Source organism: Xenopus laevis, chromosome 4L, assembly GCF_017654675.1.
Source record: "Xenopus laevis strain J_2021 chromosome 4L, Xenopus_laevis_v10.1, whole genome shotgun sequence".
NCBI lineage: Eukaryota > Metazoa > Chordata > Amphibia > Anura > Pipidae > Xenopus > Xenopus laevis.
In genome coordinates, this window is record NC_054377.1 from 703,516 (window position 1) to 720,518 (window position 17,003).

Consider the following 17,003-nt stretch of genomic DNA (forward strand, 5'->3'; position numbering starts at 1 on the left):
ACCTGACTGCCCTTACAGTAAAGAACCCCTTCCTATACTGATGGTGAGATCTCCTTTCCTCCCCACCAATAAATCACTCATTCCCCTCTCTTGGTAGGGAATCCCATAACCTGACTGTCCTTACAGTAAAGAACCCCTTCCTATGCTGATGGTGAGATCTCCTTTCCTCCCCACCAATGAATCACTAATTCCCCCTCTCTTGGTAGGGAATCCCATAACCTGACTGTCCTTACAGTAAAGAACCCCTTCCTATGCTGATGATGAGATCTCCTTTCCTCCCCACCAATGAATCACTAATTCCCCCTCTCTTGGTAGGGAATCCCATAACCTGACTGTCCTTACAGTAAAGAACCCCTTCCTATGCTGATGATGAGATCTCCTTTCCTCCCCACCAATGAATCACTCATTCCCCCTCTCTTGGTAGGGAATCCCATAACCTGACTGCCCTTACAGTAAAGAACCCCTTCCTATGCTGATGGTGAGATCTCCTTTCCTCCCCACCAATGAATCACTCATTCCCCCTCTCTTGGTAGGGAATCCCATAACCTGACTGTCCTTACAGTAAAGAACCCCTTCCTATGCTGATGGTGACATCTCCTTTACTCCCCACCAATGAATCACTCGTTCCCCTCTCTTGGTAGGGAATCCCATAACCTGACTATCCTTACAGTAAAGAACCCCTTCCTATGCTGATGGTGAGATCTCCTTTCCTCCCCACCAATGAATCACTCATTCCCCCTCTCTTGGTAGGGAATCCCATAACCTGACTGCCCTTACAGTAAAGAACCCCTTCCTATGCTGATGGTGAGATCTCCTTTCCTCCCCACCAATGAATCACTCATTCCCCCTCTCTTGGTAGGGAATCCCATAACCTGACTGCCCTTACAGTAAAGAACCCCTTCCTATGCTGATGATTATATCTCCTTTCCTCCCCACCAATGAATCACTCATTCCCCCTCTCTTGGTAGGGAATCCCATAACCTGACTGTCCTTACAGTAAAGAACCCCTTCCTATGCTGATGGTGGGATCTCCTTTCCTCCCCACCAATGAATCACTCATTCCCCCTCTCTTGGTAGGGAATCCCATAACCTGACTGTCCTTACAGTAAAGAACCCCTTCCTATGCTGATGGTGAGATCTCCTTTCCTCCCCACCAATGAATCACTCATTCCCCCTCTCTTGGTAGGGAATCTCATAACCTGACTGTCCTTACAGTAAAGAACCCCTTCCTATGCTGATGGTGAGATCTCCTTTCCTCCCACCAATGAATCACTCATTCCCCCTCTCTTGCACCTTGAGTGAGCAAAGAAGAGAGAATGTCGGTGCAGTTAATACCCACACTTTAGATCACGGTGGCTTTGGTTGTCTATTAGAGACTCACACACAAACATTTTGCATCTCTCAAAAGGTAAAGCTGTTGGTCATCCACTTCCAATGCTCTTTTTCCTTTATGGGTTTTAACTCTTTCTATGCCACACCAAAGTAAACCAGACAGGCACTTTGCTTGGATACAGAATGTTTAATACAACCCTTTTGTATATGGTTTACATGTTGCCTTACCCTTTCCCTTATTTTTCTATATCTTTTACCTATATATTGGAGGCCACGTGAGCACTGTTAACAGATAATATTCACTGTATCCCTGAAATGCCTTCCCGTCGGCTAGAATGTACATCATTGGCGGAATGGCACTCGGATTGCTTCGTTTGTCGAAGTCGCCCGAAGTTGCATCACAAGGAAACTTCGGGCGACTTCGGAAAGCAAAAACGATTCAAGGTGCCATCCTGCCAGCGATTTACATTCTAGCCGATGGGAAGGCATTTCAGGGAGATCAGTCGCCCCAAGATGAAGAGATTTGTAGCTGGGCGACTAATCTCCTCGAGTAGCAGCGTGTTGCACCAGCCTTAGCTCCCCAGCAGCAAAGACGTGTCTTTTAATCAACTGCCTTGTCCTACTAGGGGGCAAATTCACTAAAGTGCAAAGCAGCTAACGCTAGCGCAAATTCACCAGCGTGACGTCATTTCGTTACTTCACCGATTTACTAACGGGCGCTGGCGTAAATTCGTTAGCGGAGTGGACCTACTCTAGCGCTACTTCGCACCCTTACGCCAGACGAAGTTGCGATATGGCGAAGGGACGTAACTACGCTAATTCACTAACCCTCTTGCGCCAGACTTTACTTTGCCAGGTCAGACCAGGCGAAGTTCAATACAATAGATGGGAGTTTGTCAAAAAACTGGCGTCTTTTACTTTTTTAAGGGTGATAGGCTGAATTTTTTTTGGGGGTACCCTCCTTCCCCCCTACATATCCTAACATATGGCACCAAAACTGTACAGTGGGCACATGTATAGGGCAAAATAACAACTCTATTTTATTTTATAAAGCTTTCCCAGGCTTGTGTAATGTATTTGCTGCTACATATACGTCTATTGTACTTTAACTTGGCGCCGTATGCAAATTAGGCATCGATAGCGTAACTTTGCTTTGCTTGACAAATTAATGCTAGCGCAACTTCGCTACCTTTCACCTCCCTGAGTGCAACTTCGGATTTTAGCGAATTAGCGGCGCCCTGGCGAAACCTCGCCTGGCGAAGTGCATCGAAGGCGTCGCTAGCGTATTTTCGGCGCTTAGTGAATTTGCGTCATTGCATGAACAGTTTGAGCCATCAGGGGTTGACATCAGTCCAGCAGTAATAGTGCAGCAGTAAAGAGAGACTGGTATCACATGGCTGAGGGCACCTGGGAAACAAAATGACTGCTTTATATTTAATTCTTTTAATTAAAGATTTAAAAAATCTGTTAGCCCTTTTGAAAAGGAAACGTACAGGATTTTGCTGGAGGAGCTAACTACATTTAAAAAAGTTTTGCCACTTACAGAATCTGTTCATTTTCGTGTATTTACCGTTAATACATTGCGACTCTGTCCGCTCTCTGGTTTCCTGCCCCCCCCTCCTGTAACCCATCATGTTGCAGCTGTAGGAACCATTGCTGTTCTTTCTATTCCTTTATTTCAAGGACAAGGTATGGGGCCCCTGATAGTACAGAGGATACTGGGCACCAGCTGGAGCCCCCCCAAAATCACCTGCTTTCTGATCATTTCTCTCTCACTGCCGGGAACTGGTAAGTACATTCCTATTCCTCCCAGTCTGGCCTGTACAGCTCTGTATAGTGATACCAAGTATATAGCAACCGATCTGCCCCAGCTTTATTGGTGAGTGATGGGCAAATCTGTCTCGTTTAACCCAAAAAATTGAGAAACAAATTTGCAATGTTTTGTTGTGACACATTATTTCAGATTTGGGGTTTTACCACTACAACACTTTTCCCAGTTGACTTTGTTAAAGGAATCTGCCAAGTGCCATGTTTTTCGCTTTGCTTTGGATTTGCATTTCATTGAAGTCAATGGGAAGCCCAATTCACATGCAGGTTTCTCAGCTGCCACTTAATGACTTGGCTGAGAGGGAATATTAACCCTTCTTGTGCTGGGTATCCCTCTGCAACACGTATCAATATCATGCGACTGAAATCCACCTTATAGAATCCAGAAATGCAAACGGGAATCACAACAAAAAAAATCCATTAAGTGCCCGGGTGCAAGTCACTGAACATAGAAACACAACCCAGAAATGTAGGGGACCACACTCACAGGACTTACAAATAAATTCACTATAAGGGCTCTTACACATGAGCGTTCTGACCTGCGCTCCCCTGCGTTCCGTTTTTTGGCGTTCAGCCGCAGGGGAGCGCAGGAATAGACGCAAGTCATTATTTGAAATGGGGCTGTACTCACTCAGGCGCGTGTAGGCACCGAACGCAGGAAAAATGCAGCATGTTGCGTCTGTTACTTCGCACCCTTACGCCTGGCGAATTTGCGCAACGGACGTAACTACGCAAATTCACTAACTTGTGCAGTGTACTGAACGCTACCTTTTACGCTAGACTTCCTTCGCCACCTCAGACCAGGCGAAGCGCAATAGAGTAGATAGGGATTGCTTCAAAAAAAGTCACAATTTTTTCTAAGTCCCAAAAAACGCTGGCGTATTTTCTACATTATGGGTGATAGGCTGAAAAAGATCGAAAAAATTTTTGGGGCTCCCCTCCTTCCCCCCTACATTTCCTGACTCATGGCAACTTACCTAGACAGTGGGCACATGTGTAGGGCAAAATAAACATTTTGAAGGTTTCCCAGGCTTGTGTAGTGCTGCTACGAATACTTCCATTGAAATTTGAATTTGGCGCCGTATGCAAATTAACCATCGCTAGCGTAACTTTGCAACCTTACGCTACCCCTGATCGCAACTTTGGATTTTAGTGAATTTGCATAGCGCTGGCGAAAATATGCCTGGCGAAGTGCGGCGAAATTACACCTGGCGCAACTACGAATTCTTAGTGAATGTCCCACTTTGTATCTTAGCAGTTAATCCAACACGGGGGGTGGGAAAGCAGGAATGCCGCCATGGATAGCCAGGAAAAGAAAGTTCCGGTAAGTTGGTGTTGAATTTTCCATTTTCCCTGGCTATCCATGGATATCTCTGTATATCTTCAGTCAAACCAAAGGGACTTGCCCCAGTTCACAGCCAATCAACATACAAAAGGTTGTATAGAAAGATATATGTCCCAAGGCTTTTCATTAGTAAAAACAAAATGTTTATTCAAGATTACATTCAAAAATTAGATACATACTGACCCCACATGGTCCACCTTACGCGTTTCGTATCCTCCGGCACTTAGTCATAGGTGTCTCTTAACATATTGTACAGATACCTCTATTGTTCAGGGGTATAATTTTCATTTAATGAACTGAAATAATACAAAGCAGTTTTTTTTATGTCTGTTTTTAGAAACGGATCAAATTCGCTCATCCCTACTCAGCACTGAAGAGTGTCGCTGCCGGCTGACTCACTGATGCTGCTTTTTAAACTTGAAAATCAACTTTTGGCGTCAGTGGCTAAAACTTTGCGTTTGAATGAGCAAAACCATAAAGGGGGGCTACATTTTTCAGTTAATGTCATTTTGAAATTTAAAAAAAAAAAATAAGAAAAAAGGGCAACAAAACTTTGTTGAGTAATTTTTCCTTTCAAAATTACATTATCATTTTTTAATGTAATTAGGGGAGCACTTACTGAGCAGGGTTATTGGTGGGGTTAGAGGGCCATTAAATGCAGCAATGCTTCTGCCACACACATAAATAATGGGGTCCACTTTGTCTGCTTTAAAAATGCTAGTGCACACTTTGTGTGTGTTTTTATAAATGGGAGTGCCTTTAGGGGGTGTGGCCATCAAGCGGGTGTGGCCAAAAAAATCGCTGCGCGCAGCGACCAGTTATGTCCCTCTTTCTTGGTCTGAAATGTTGGGGGGGGGTATGCATATGGAACCAAGTACCATGGTGTCCACAACCCCTTGTGCAGTGTATATCCCTGATAGGGGCAATGCAATGTAATCGTTCTGGGGTTAGGTAAGAACGATGTAAAAATTTCACTTGGATCAGCTTATCTCTAGTTGCAATGGTAGAAATAAGTCTCTCAGAAGCTGCGCCCATTTATCCGGATCCAAGTCACCAATGTCTTGTACCCATCATTTCAGCATTTGTTTATCGTCTTGGTTTTGGAGGGTTTGATAAATGATAGACAAGGGTTTTGAAATCTCCTGTTTTTGCAGATTGGTCTCCAGGAAAGTAATGAAATCTGTGGGTTCAGAAATGGTGTCTGTGCAGCCACCGCAAAGGAAGCACAGAGCTGCCTTGTGCAGCGTCAATGCGCATGATCGGAGCAGGGCAACGCAGGCTGTAGCTTTAAGGGGATTCAGCAGTGACATGTGATGTAAGCAGTGGGGGGCGGAGCCAACGGAGGAGTTTGGGACCGTTTGGACAGTTACCGGAGTGACAGGTCGTGTCAGCATGGCGTCAGTAGCAGATCTGTTGCAGCGGATAGCGAGCCAGGCTGGTGAGAAGGGGGACGCATGGGTCCAGGAGCAATTGGCGGCTCTTCCCTTTGCGTCGAAGGCAGCGCCATTGCGGATGTGGAGAGCGCGCCCTCCAGAGCGTGTGCACATTTCTGAAGATGGCGGTCCGTGTATTAGGAGGCGCAAGAGGAGTCCATCAGCACAGCAGCCAGCGGTGAGGGAGATGCCAGAAGCGATTGGTGTGCAGCAGGTGAGAGGAAAAGGCAAAGAGCGCGCAGAGAGGAGCAGTCAGACAGGCAGACGTGAGGCAGGACCCAGACTGAGGCCAGTTGTACAAGATGGTGCAGGTTTGATCGAGATTGGATGTGGAGAGGCAGAACAGGCACCAAGGTCAGGAGAGAGGTTTGAGGGGCCTGGTGGAGACGGCCCTGGGGGAAGTGGGACTGTTTTTATGCAAGAGGAGAGCAACAGGAGCACTCATGAAGTGGGGGCCAGAGAGGAAGGTGTTGCGGCCAGTGGGTCTGTTGACTGTTGTGACACTGGGGAACTGAACTTAACGGCACCAATGCTCAGTGGGGGGTGGGCAAGGGGAGTGTCTTCTGTTCTTCTCCCCTCACAGATGACTTTGGACGGCAGCAGGCTGAGGGGGCAAAGCAGCGATGACAATCAAGGAACTGGCCTGGCTCACGGCCGCAGCGGCAACGCCACTACTACTCAGGCAGCAGCAACTACAGAACAAAACAGCTATGGCGGGACAGCAACACCTGGAACGTCAGGGGAGTCGGTCCCACGCCATGTGGCGGGTGAGTGTGTTATTAATGTGGGTGGTGTTGTTGGGGGTGGTGGGGGAAATTTTGCAGGTTTTATGGCAGGCTTGAAAGACTTGTTGAGCAAATGGGAAGGGCACACGGGTCAGAGTTCGAACCCAGTGGCGGTGTGGGTTCCCGGATCGCAAGGGAAGTAATCAGCAAGGGTGCAGAGTGTCGGCGCACGGGCTGAAGTGGTAGCGGTTACAGGTGTGCAAGTGGGTGCCACATTAAGTGCGGTGGAGCAGGGCACCAGTACTGACGGAGTCGTGACAGCAGGTGGAGAGGCTGGTAATAAAGAGGAGGAGAAGAAAAAAGAGGGAGTTCCAAAAGCATTGCCAGTTTCGGATGCGGCAAAAGGGCATACTTATATTTGCTTTGAGGGTCCTCTTGGTGCGCATTTAAAAACCGAGGTGAGAGAAAAGATTTGGAAGAGGGAGAATATTGATATATTCACATTGTTACCGTTGGAACGTTTTAATGTTGAGAAGTGGGAAAAGGGAAAGGAACATAGAAAGGAAGAGGATGAGGATAGGAGACGTTATAGGCTAATTCCACGTACATTTGGGAATTGGCTGCAGGCGTTTTCGATCATGGTGAGTGTCATAGGTGAAAAACACCCTGAGCACTGTTCGGGTCTTTTTTGTTATTTGAATTCCATTTGGGAGGCTTATAGGGTTTATGGTGGTACGGCCTGGCTGAAGTATGATGAACAATTTCGGCAGCGGATGTCAGTCAGGCCAAGTTTACAATGGGATCACAAGGATATTGGTGTGTGGTTAAGGGTTATGGCAGCACAGAAGGCGCAACCCGGGTCTAATGCGGGGAATGTGGGTCATCAGCCTTTTCTTACAAGCGTCGGCGGTCAGGGCGCCGCCAACACGACAGCCCCCCTTAAAAAAGGTGTGTGTTGGCAGTTTAATGAAGGCCAGTGCAAATGGGGAACTGGGTGTAAATTTCGGCATGAATGTTCAGTTTGCGGGGGCTCCAACCATCCAGCGGCCAGGTGTTTTAAAAGACAGCGTCAAGGTGGGTTCAAACAAGGGGATAGTGGTGGAAAAAGGGATGAGCCCAATCAGAGTAAGTGAGCTGGGTCCATGGTTGGCGAGATATCCCAGCAGGGATAAGGCATTGTTTATTGAGGAGGGTTTTTTGTTTGGTTTCAGGATACCTTTTAAAGTTGGTGAATTGGGGGGGGGGGGTTGTAAAAACCTTAAGTCGGCATCACAATATCCAGAGGTGGTGAGGGAGAAGTTGGTTAAGGAGGTTCAGTTGGGTAGGATGGCGGGCCCGTTTTTAGTTTCACCCTTAACTAATTTAAGGTTCTCACCGTTGGGGGTTGTTCCAAAGAGGGAGGCTGGCAAGTTTCGGCTCATACACCACCTTTCCTACCCTAAGGGTTCGTCGGTCAACGATGGTATAGCACCGGAGTTGTCGAGCGTGTGCTATGCATCGTTTGATGATGCAATTGGACTGGTTCAGAAATACGGCGCAGGGGCACTGATGGCCAAAGTGGACATTGAGTCTGCTTTTCGTTTGCTCCCAGTGCATTCTGACTGCTTGCATCTTTTGGGTTGTAAATTTGAGGATAGGATTTACATTGATAGATGTCTTCCTATGGGATGTTCCATTTCATGTGCCCATTTTGAAGCTTTTAGCACTTTTTTGGAGTGGGTGGTTAGAGAGGAAGCGGGGTCCAATTCCATCATACACTATTTGGGTGATTTCTTTTGCGTAGGGAAAGCCCATTCGAGGGAGTGTTTAGTTACTCTTCAGATCATTTTGTCGGTTTTTGCTCAGTTCGGGGTTCCGGTGGCTGCGGAGAAGACGGAGGGTCCAGCAAGCATATTAAAATTTCTGGGAATTGAAATTGATTCTCAGGCCATGCAGTGTAGGCTACCGAAGGAAAAAGTGGATGATCTTTTTAGTTTGGTGGAGTACATGTTACATGCCAAGAAGGTGACTTTGAGACAGCTGCAATCTTTGCTAGGTAAATTAAACTTTGCCTGCAGGATCATTCCCATGGGCAGAGTGTTTAGTCGTCGGTTGGCCCTTGCAACGGCGGGAATTAAGCAGCCGCATCATTTTATACGGCTAAACAGGGATCATAAGGCAGATTTGCGGGTGTGGCAGAAATTTTTGGCTGAGTTCAATGGTTGCTCCCTTTGGCTTGAGGAGTCAAGGTCCAGTAGGGAGCTTGAGCTTTATACCGATGCTTCTGGTGCAATTGGTTTCGGAGCCTTCTTCCAAGGTTTTTGGTGTGTGGGGCAATGGCCTCAAGATTGGGTTGAGGCAGGTTTAACCAAAAATTTGGCTTGTTTGGAATTATTCCCAATTGTGGTGGCAGTTGAAACCTGGGGGGAGAAGTTGGCGAATAAAAAAGTCTTGGCAATAAACAATATCACGGCTAATTCAGTACCAGTTATTAACCTTTTGCGTTACTTAGTATTGAAATGCTTGGGTTTTAACATTTGGTTTCGGGCTTGTCATGTGCCAGGAGAAAGTAATGGAATTGCCGATGCCCTCTCTCGTTTGCAGATGGATCGCTTTTGGCAACTGGTTCCGGGGGCACAACGGAACCCCTCGCAGTTTTTGGAGGATCTATGGAAAATTCCATTCGGCGATTGGCTAGTTGGGTGAAGAACTCTTTAGCGCCCTCTACTTGGGATTATTATAATGGGGTTTGGAACCAATGGGTGGATTGAAAGGTATGTATCAGGTCCGTTGGAGGATGGGGTAAAATTGGATTTATTGTTATGGTTTTTGGCCAATTTGGGGGAGGATTGCTCTTTCTCGAAAGTCAGTAAGGTTTTGGCTGCCTTATCATTTTTATTTAAGTTGAGAGGTTGGGTGGATGTTACGAAGTGCTTTATTGTGCGGCAAGTGATTAAGGGCCTGCGATGGAGAAGAATGCAAGGGGACAGGAGAAAGCCGGTCACGTTCGGATTGCTCGGGGGTTTGTTCGGGCAGCTGGGGGTGGTGGGGAGTTCGGTTTATGAGATCAAGCTTTTTCAGTTGGCTTTTTCTTTAGCCTTTTATGGGGCTTTTAGGTTGGGCGAGATTGTGAGTGCTTCGAGAAGTAGTGAAGGGGGTATTCAAATTGACAAGGTTGTTTTGTTGGAGGACAGTTTGCACTAAACCATATTTGACTCCAAAACCGACAAGTTTGGTAAGGGGTTATCGGTTCATTTGTATAGAGATCAGGGCTGTGATACATGTCCTGTGCACTGTTGTCAGAATTTTTTGCGGGTTCGTCGTTCATCACGGAAGTCTTTGTTGGTGCATGAGGATGATTCAGTACTTTCTAAATTTCAGTTTGTGGCGGTTTTTCGGAAGTGTTTGGTGGGTTTGGGGTTGCAAGGAAAGGGGTACCCTTCACATTCTTTCAGGATCGGGGCGGCCACTGAGGCAGCACGTTGTGGCTTGGGTGAGGCAACAATAAAAAGAATCGGGAGGTGGGAATCCAACAGATTCAGGTCGTACATTAGACCGCATTTGGTATGATCTAATGGTTTTTTCTATTTGTTTTTGGTGATGTGAATTTATCTGTTTTAGGGCATGTTATGTTACATTTCTTCTTTTCAGGTGGACGGCGCTGCATCATTTGGCTGCTGGGGCATTCTTATGTGGTGAGAGCAGAGAATAGAGCATTGTGTCGAGCGGGTGGCAGCTATTTGGGAATGCCACAGGAAGATGTGGATGTTTATTGGCATGGCCGCGGAGGCATGCTGTCGAGTCAACTTGTTCCACAGGTAGAGGAGCTCCTGCAGGTTTGGGGGCCTCCGGATATTTTAACATTACACGTAGGGGGTAACGACCTAGGTTCAGTTCCCATGAGGGAAATCATCCATGCAATGAAAAGGGATTTGTTATGGTTATTGGTGAGGGCCCCTGAGTTGATTATCCTATGGTCCCAGATGGTGCCGAGGAGGTATTGGAGATATGAGCGGTCACATACGGCGATAGAGAGAGTCCGGGTGAAGGTCAATATGGCCATTTCGAAATTCGTGAGGCAGCAAGGGGGAATTGCAGTGCGGCATAGGTTGTTGGAGGAAGGAACGGATTAGCTTCATCAAGATGGGATACATCTGACAGATTTGGGTATGGATGTATTTAATTTTGGCCTGCGGGAAGGGTTGGAAATTGCTCTAGAGGTGTGGCGGGGTATGCGGACTTGAGGGGGATCAAGTCCGTATACTTTGGCGGGTCCCTGGCAGGTGAATGGGATGTTGAGTAATAAACTGATGTTAATCCGGATGGTAATGTTATGGAAGTTGTTATTAAAGTCCTCTCTAAGAGCAAAGGGGTCTCTGGGAGGTAGTTCTGTTTATTGGGTGTATGGCCCGAAATTAATTTGCGTACCCACCATGTTGGGAGAATTTGGTGGATGGTGGCCGGTACATTATAGTGGGCATTTTCTGGGTTAACTTGCCAGGGACTCAGGGTCGAACAGTTAAAATGTTTTTCATGTATTAATATGTGCATGTCATTTTATTGTCATGTAATGTTCGATTGTTTAATACACTGTTTTATTTATGTATGTTTAATAAAGCTGTGGCCAATAAATTTATTTCCATTCGAAATTAAATTGGTGTGGGCGTGTTTCAATTTGGGCTTTAGGAGGTATTTGAAGGTGCAGAATGGGAATTTGCCCTTGCTCTTATCATTGAATTAAATGCTTTGATTCATACGTCGCTCGTATTTGATCCATCGTTAAAAGTTGACCTTAAGGGTATAAGTCTTTTACAAATTTAAGACCTTAAGTGAAAATCTGGTAGACCTACAAGGTGAGGAAGAGTCTTGTTGCACCACAGTGGAGTGTGAGTATAATATTAAGCCCTTGATAAGATAATAGTAATACATGTTGGGCAGTGCTAAAGCTCCTGCTGTAACTGAGCGTTGTAAGGTATTAAAGCTTATCCTCTGACTTTTATTGGGATAAAAACATATTTAAACACAATAATCCCCTCTCTAACAAAATAAAAAAAACATGGTTGTTAGTTACAAAGTTATGATCATAAAATTGATAAGCCGCCATAACACGTCAAGGTAAACCCCATACGGCGGTCCCTAACTTGTTTACCTATGATCAAAATATAAAAGCTTGGTTTCAATCCGTGGACTAGATCCTCCCCCGTCACCTGCATATGTGGCATTTGAAGGGGAGACTGCCTAGTAGTGATGGGTGAATTTATTCGCCAGGCGCAAATTCGCGGCGAATTTGCGTGATTTGCCACCAGCGAATAAATTCGCGAAATGCCTGCAAAAAATCGCGGCAAAAATTCGCCAGCGTCAAAAATTATTTTTTTCGAAAAACGGATGCCGGCCTAAAAAACGGGCGCTGGCGTCAAAAATGAGACGCCGGCGCTGTTTCGCGAATTTTTCACCATTTCGCGAATTTTGCGCTAAATTCGCGAATTTTTCAGCGAAGCGAAACGGCACAAATTCACCCATCACTACTGCCTACACCAACGTGATTGTGAAGAGACTATAATGAAGGCAAAGAAAAGTTGTATATACAAGTGCCCACTTGTGTGTGAGTATAAGTAGAAGCTATGGGGGGGTAGCATGCAAGAAATTAAATGACATAATAATAAAAAAAAAACATAAATAATACTTTTTTTGCAAGTTCATTGGGCAAGTGGGCCTGAAATGTATTCTGTCCATTTTTAGTGTTCTGCCAGGCCCGGACTGGCAATATGTGGTTTTGGCTAATGCCAGAGGGGCTGCTGTAAGATCCCATAGACATTCACTATTTATTGGGCCTGTGGGGGGCTGTTTGGGCCTCTTTGTACTTGAAATGCCAGGGACCATTTTGACCTGTTTTCTGACCATTAAAAAAAATGAATGCTACAGGTTCCCTCTTAGCACCATCATCTGAGTAAAGAGCAAGTATCACTGGGATTAGGATACAGGGCAGTGCATTAATGTTCTCCCAGTTATTCTCTTGGTTCTGCCTTTATTCCTTCATCAGAAGCAGCTTCAGGTGCAGGTCCTAAAATAAAATAGTGCAGAGACATTTCTTGGATTAGTTAAAACATAAAGCCTTTGTAGTACACAATAATGTTTCTTATTGGCAGATTTAATGCCCAACATTCTTTTTTTATAGCCAAGAAAATAGTGACTTTATGAACAATTCTAACTTTTTTACTATTGGATTTGTTCATTTTGGCTTTATTATCAATGGAATCCCTTTAAAAAAAAAAAATCTGCTTGTAAAGGAGTAATTTTATAGAATAAAAATGAACAAGTCTATAATGAACACTTCACCACATGGTCATGAGTCAGAACTAGAGCTCACCCCATGCACCGAAACACAAGGTTTGCTCAGACCAAAGCACAAAATGTACAATGAGATCACGCTTTTTATTGAATGTCTAAATTGGAAAAGAATCTCAGATTGTACAAATGAAATCCCCAAATAGGTTTATCATATAAGGAGTCTATAAAGTGAGAGGATGGTGTCTGGTTAAATACATTTTTATAAAACTAAGCAAATTCTTTTAATCGGCAACTAAATCCCTAAATGACATACCAAACATACGTATGGTACCGTATAAATACAAACAAGTGGCTTTGTCATATTAAACAGCCTGTAAGAACAAAACCCGGCAGCCAATAAATTTTATCCTGATACAAAATCAGTAACGATGGAATATCTTACCTTTGGCCGTGAACGTATACTCCTTTTCCCAATTTCTATTACTGGCAGTAACGTGACATCTGATGGACATGCTGAGGTCCATGCCGACTGGAGTGTAGCTCAATGTGCTGGAGCAAAAATATAACCCGTCCGCTCCAATCTGTGGCTCTGATGTCTCTATATTTGCTGTAAGTGGGGTGAATGATTTGAACCATTTAACTCGTAGATTCTTGTCAGAGAACCCAGAAATGAAGATGTTAAATCGTCTCTCTTTGTCAGCTACGAATTGTTCTGGGTACATTGTGATCTCTGATAAGGTCGGTACTTTTTCTAGGAGAGAAAATTGGGATATATTCCATGAAAAGAACGGTTGTTAGAGCAAACACAAGAAAGGGGTTTGATCAATGAACATTCCCCAGTACCAGTTTCAAGTTTAGTGTAGTTACAGGAGTTAGGCAACATAAGCATGCACAAAGTTCCCTGGGTAACATATAAGTGATGTGATGGGCAATTGGTGGCCCCTATGTGGACTGGCAGCTTACAGGAGTCTCTGTTTGGCAGTAGAAATGTTTTTTTATCCAAAACTTGCCTCCAAACCAGATATTCAAAATTAAGAACCTGCTTTGAGGCCACTGGGAGCAACATCCAAGGGCTTGGTGAGTAACATGTTACATGCAACTCTCTGCATGGGGGAATTACTTGGGGAAAGTGTCTCCTACGTGGGCATTGGTCTCAGTCAAAGGCTTGATCCTCCCTCACCATTTGCTTTAAAAGGAGAGAAATTTCCAAGGCCAACACTCCTACCTGGTAAATGAAGATATTTTGATTTCTGGACCGGCAGTGGCAGATCCTTGTGTTTCACTTCACAAGTAAATTTTCCAAAATGCTCGGCTGTCACATTTAGCACAAGCATGAACGAGACTGAATCTGTGCTGTTTCGGGTTTTGCTTGTCGTTGCCCCCTTGATTGGTTGCTTGTTCAGTTGCCAGTCCCCTGTGAGATCCTGGATATTGCAGTTGGTCACAGTACAGCTCAGAGTTAGTGTTTCTCCATATTTTGGGGACTCCTGATTACAAGTGATTTCTTTAACGGAAATAAAGTCTAAAAGATAACAAATCACATGACACATATTTATTATCAAATATCTGTAGCATCTCTGTAGTATTCCAACCTGCAGAAAAGAGACAAACAGCGAGTGAGTCTTTCTATCTTCCCCAGTCTGACCGTTTAGACTGAGGCAGGGGCCAGTAGTCAGAGGGCTGAATGTGAGAATGGCATGTTCTGGGCCACTGAACTGAATTCTGCGTTATGAGAAGAACAGCAGATGGCCATGATGGACCGGCTGAGAAGAGATCAGAGGGCCTCCATATTTCTTTCTACGCTTTACAATACAAATATAAACCAATTGATAAGGCTCTAAAGCCAAGAAACACGTCTGACAATGGATTCAGATTTCATCTAGTTGGGCGCTCTATTTGGGAATTCCAAAAGGAAAGAATTGTAATTCATTGATTCCATATCATGTTCTTAAAAACCTAGAATAAAAACTGATAACAATGACACTGATCTTAAAAAGTTATGGGAAAAACTTAAATAATTTAGAAACTCTCAAAAAGGGATTTCTAAGGTTAAAGGTTAATGAAAACAGAGACTTGCTGGAAGGAGATCAGTATCACTTCTACATTGAGTTCATGTTCTGCAGGATTGTAGGTACAAAGTAACCCTATGGTGGTTGTTGTCCAGGTAAAAGAGGTATTAACTCTCTCTTTACAGGTAATATTTGTAGTTTGTGTGGTTGATGGGCTTCTTGTACATTGGACATCGTGTGTTTTTTGTTGTTGTTTGTCCTTGAAAAATATCTACTCTACTTGATTGAGTCCATAGGAAACACCAAGCTAGCGTGGCTTGGAAGTGGAATTGTTGAGACAAAGATGAAAACTCTGCCACTAGTAATTCGGCTCAAATGACATGCATGCTTTGTGGTGTATCTTGGGAATTATGTGCTCTTACTATGGTAACAAGGTTTATGAACTTTGTATTGCCAGAACCACGGTTTAAAGGCCACAGGTTCCTGCAAACAAAGGCCCGAGATGGAATTCCAAGCCATACATGAACATGAACATGAAGAGCAGGGAGTAGGTGGTAAATGATGTTTCTGGTGTACAGACATCACAGCACAGTAAGCTTTGGTATCCCTACATGTAGGATGGGGTCTCATAACTGGCTGAGGGGTTACAAATTGGGATTATTAATAATCACATTTCCACCAATTAAGTCATTGCGTAGGGATGAAATTTTGCATCTAGAACACTTTGGGGGTTATGTAATAAAAGGCACTAAGTTTACCCAGGAGCAGGTACCCATATCAACCAATCAGCAGGTAGGATTTTACAGGTCACCTGTAAGCAAACAGCTTATTGGTTGCTATGGGTTACTGCTCCTAGGCAAACTTAGTGCCTTTTATTACATATGAGGGTCTGTAAACCTAAAATATTGCACTTTGCATCAATAAAATTATTTTTTCTCCACCAAATAATTTTTTTGTCCACAGAATTAATTCTAAAATGTATTTTGTAACTTGGGGGCTGATTCACTAAATTCGAGTGAAGGATTCGAAGTAAAAAAACGTCGAATTTCGAAGGTTTTTTTGGGCTACCTCGACCATCGAATGGGCTACTTCGACCTTCGACTACGACTTCGAATCGAAGGATTCGAAGTAAAAATTGTTCGACTATTCGATAGTTGAAGTACTGTCTCTTTAAAAAAAACTTCGACCCCCTAGTTCGCCATCTAAAAGCTACCGAAGTCAATGTTAGCCTATGGGGAAGGTCCCCATAGGCTTGGCTAACTTTTTTTGATCGAAGGATATTCCTTTGATCGTTGGATTAAAATCCTTCGATTCGAAGGATTTTATCGTTCGATCGAAGGAATTATCCTTCGATCGTACGATCGTAGTATTTGCGTTAAATCCTTCGACTTCGATATTCGAAGTCGAAGGATTTCAATTCCTAGTCGAATATCGAGGGTTAATTAACCCTCGATATTCAACCCATAGTGAATCAGCCCCCAATTGTTTCTTGGCAACATAATTCATTATGTGCTGCTAAACTTATAATAATGTAAGTGGCAGATTTAAGGATGTTACTGGTGCTTCTTGCAGGTGTCAAGGGAACAACTTACCTTCTGCATTTAACCGAATGTTTTTTTCCCTAGTCTCCCCATTGGCTGTAACTTTACATCGGATTGATGTGTTGAGGTCCATGGCAGTCGGGGTGTGCCTCAGGGTGCTGGTGCAACAATATAACATGTCCTCTCCAATCTGTGGCTCAGTGGTCTCTATATTTGCAGTGAGAGGAGTAGAAGAAATGAACCAATTGACTTTCAGGTTCTTCTGAGAGAAACCAGAGATGGTTATTTGAAAACTGGATTCCTTGTGGATTGTCAGTCTTCTTGGGTAGATCTCCACCTCTGATAGATCAGGTAGTTTGTCTGGAAAAGAATATATAGAATATATACAACGTATCCAACACTCATTGAAACTCTGACTTCTACTTGCCACCTTTGATGAAGTTGCTTTTTACATTGTGAGTGGAAATTCCATTGTTTTTCGTCAACAAGAAAAATAAAACTCAACACGTATTCTGGTCTTAAAA

At 44.2% G+C, this 17,003-nt stretch overlaps 1 protein-coding gene across 1 annotated transcript in view; it reads right to left on the bottom strand.

Moving 5' to 3' along the window:
* Positions 1 to 12,482: 12,482 nt before the first annotated feature.
* LOC121402884 overlaps positions 12,483 to 17,003 on the bottom strand; it is a 30,856-nt gene continuing 26,335 nt past the window's right edge. The window contains exons 11-14 of the mRNA XM_041589643.1: positions 16,531 to 16,839; positions 14,155 to 14,451; positions 13,372 to 13,680; positions 12,483 to 12,702 (exon numbers count right to left, since the gene is read on the bottom strand). Of these exons, the coding sequence (XP_041445577.1) occupies positions 12,647 to 12,702; positions 13,372 to 13,680; positions 14,155 to 14,451; positions 16,531 to 16,839 (971 nt within the window). The 3' untranslated portion in view covers positions 12,483 to 12,646. The remainder of the gene's footprint in view (positions 12,703 to 13,371; positions 13,681 to 14,154; positions 14,452 to 16,530; positions 16,840 to 17,003) is intronic.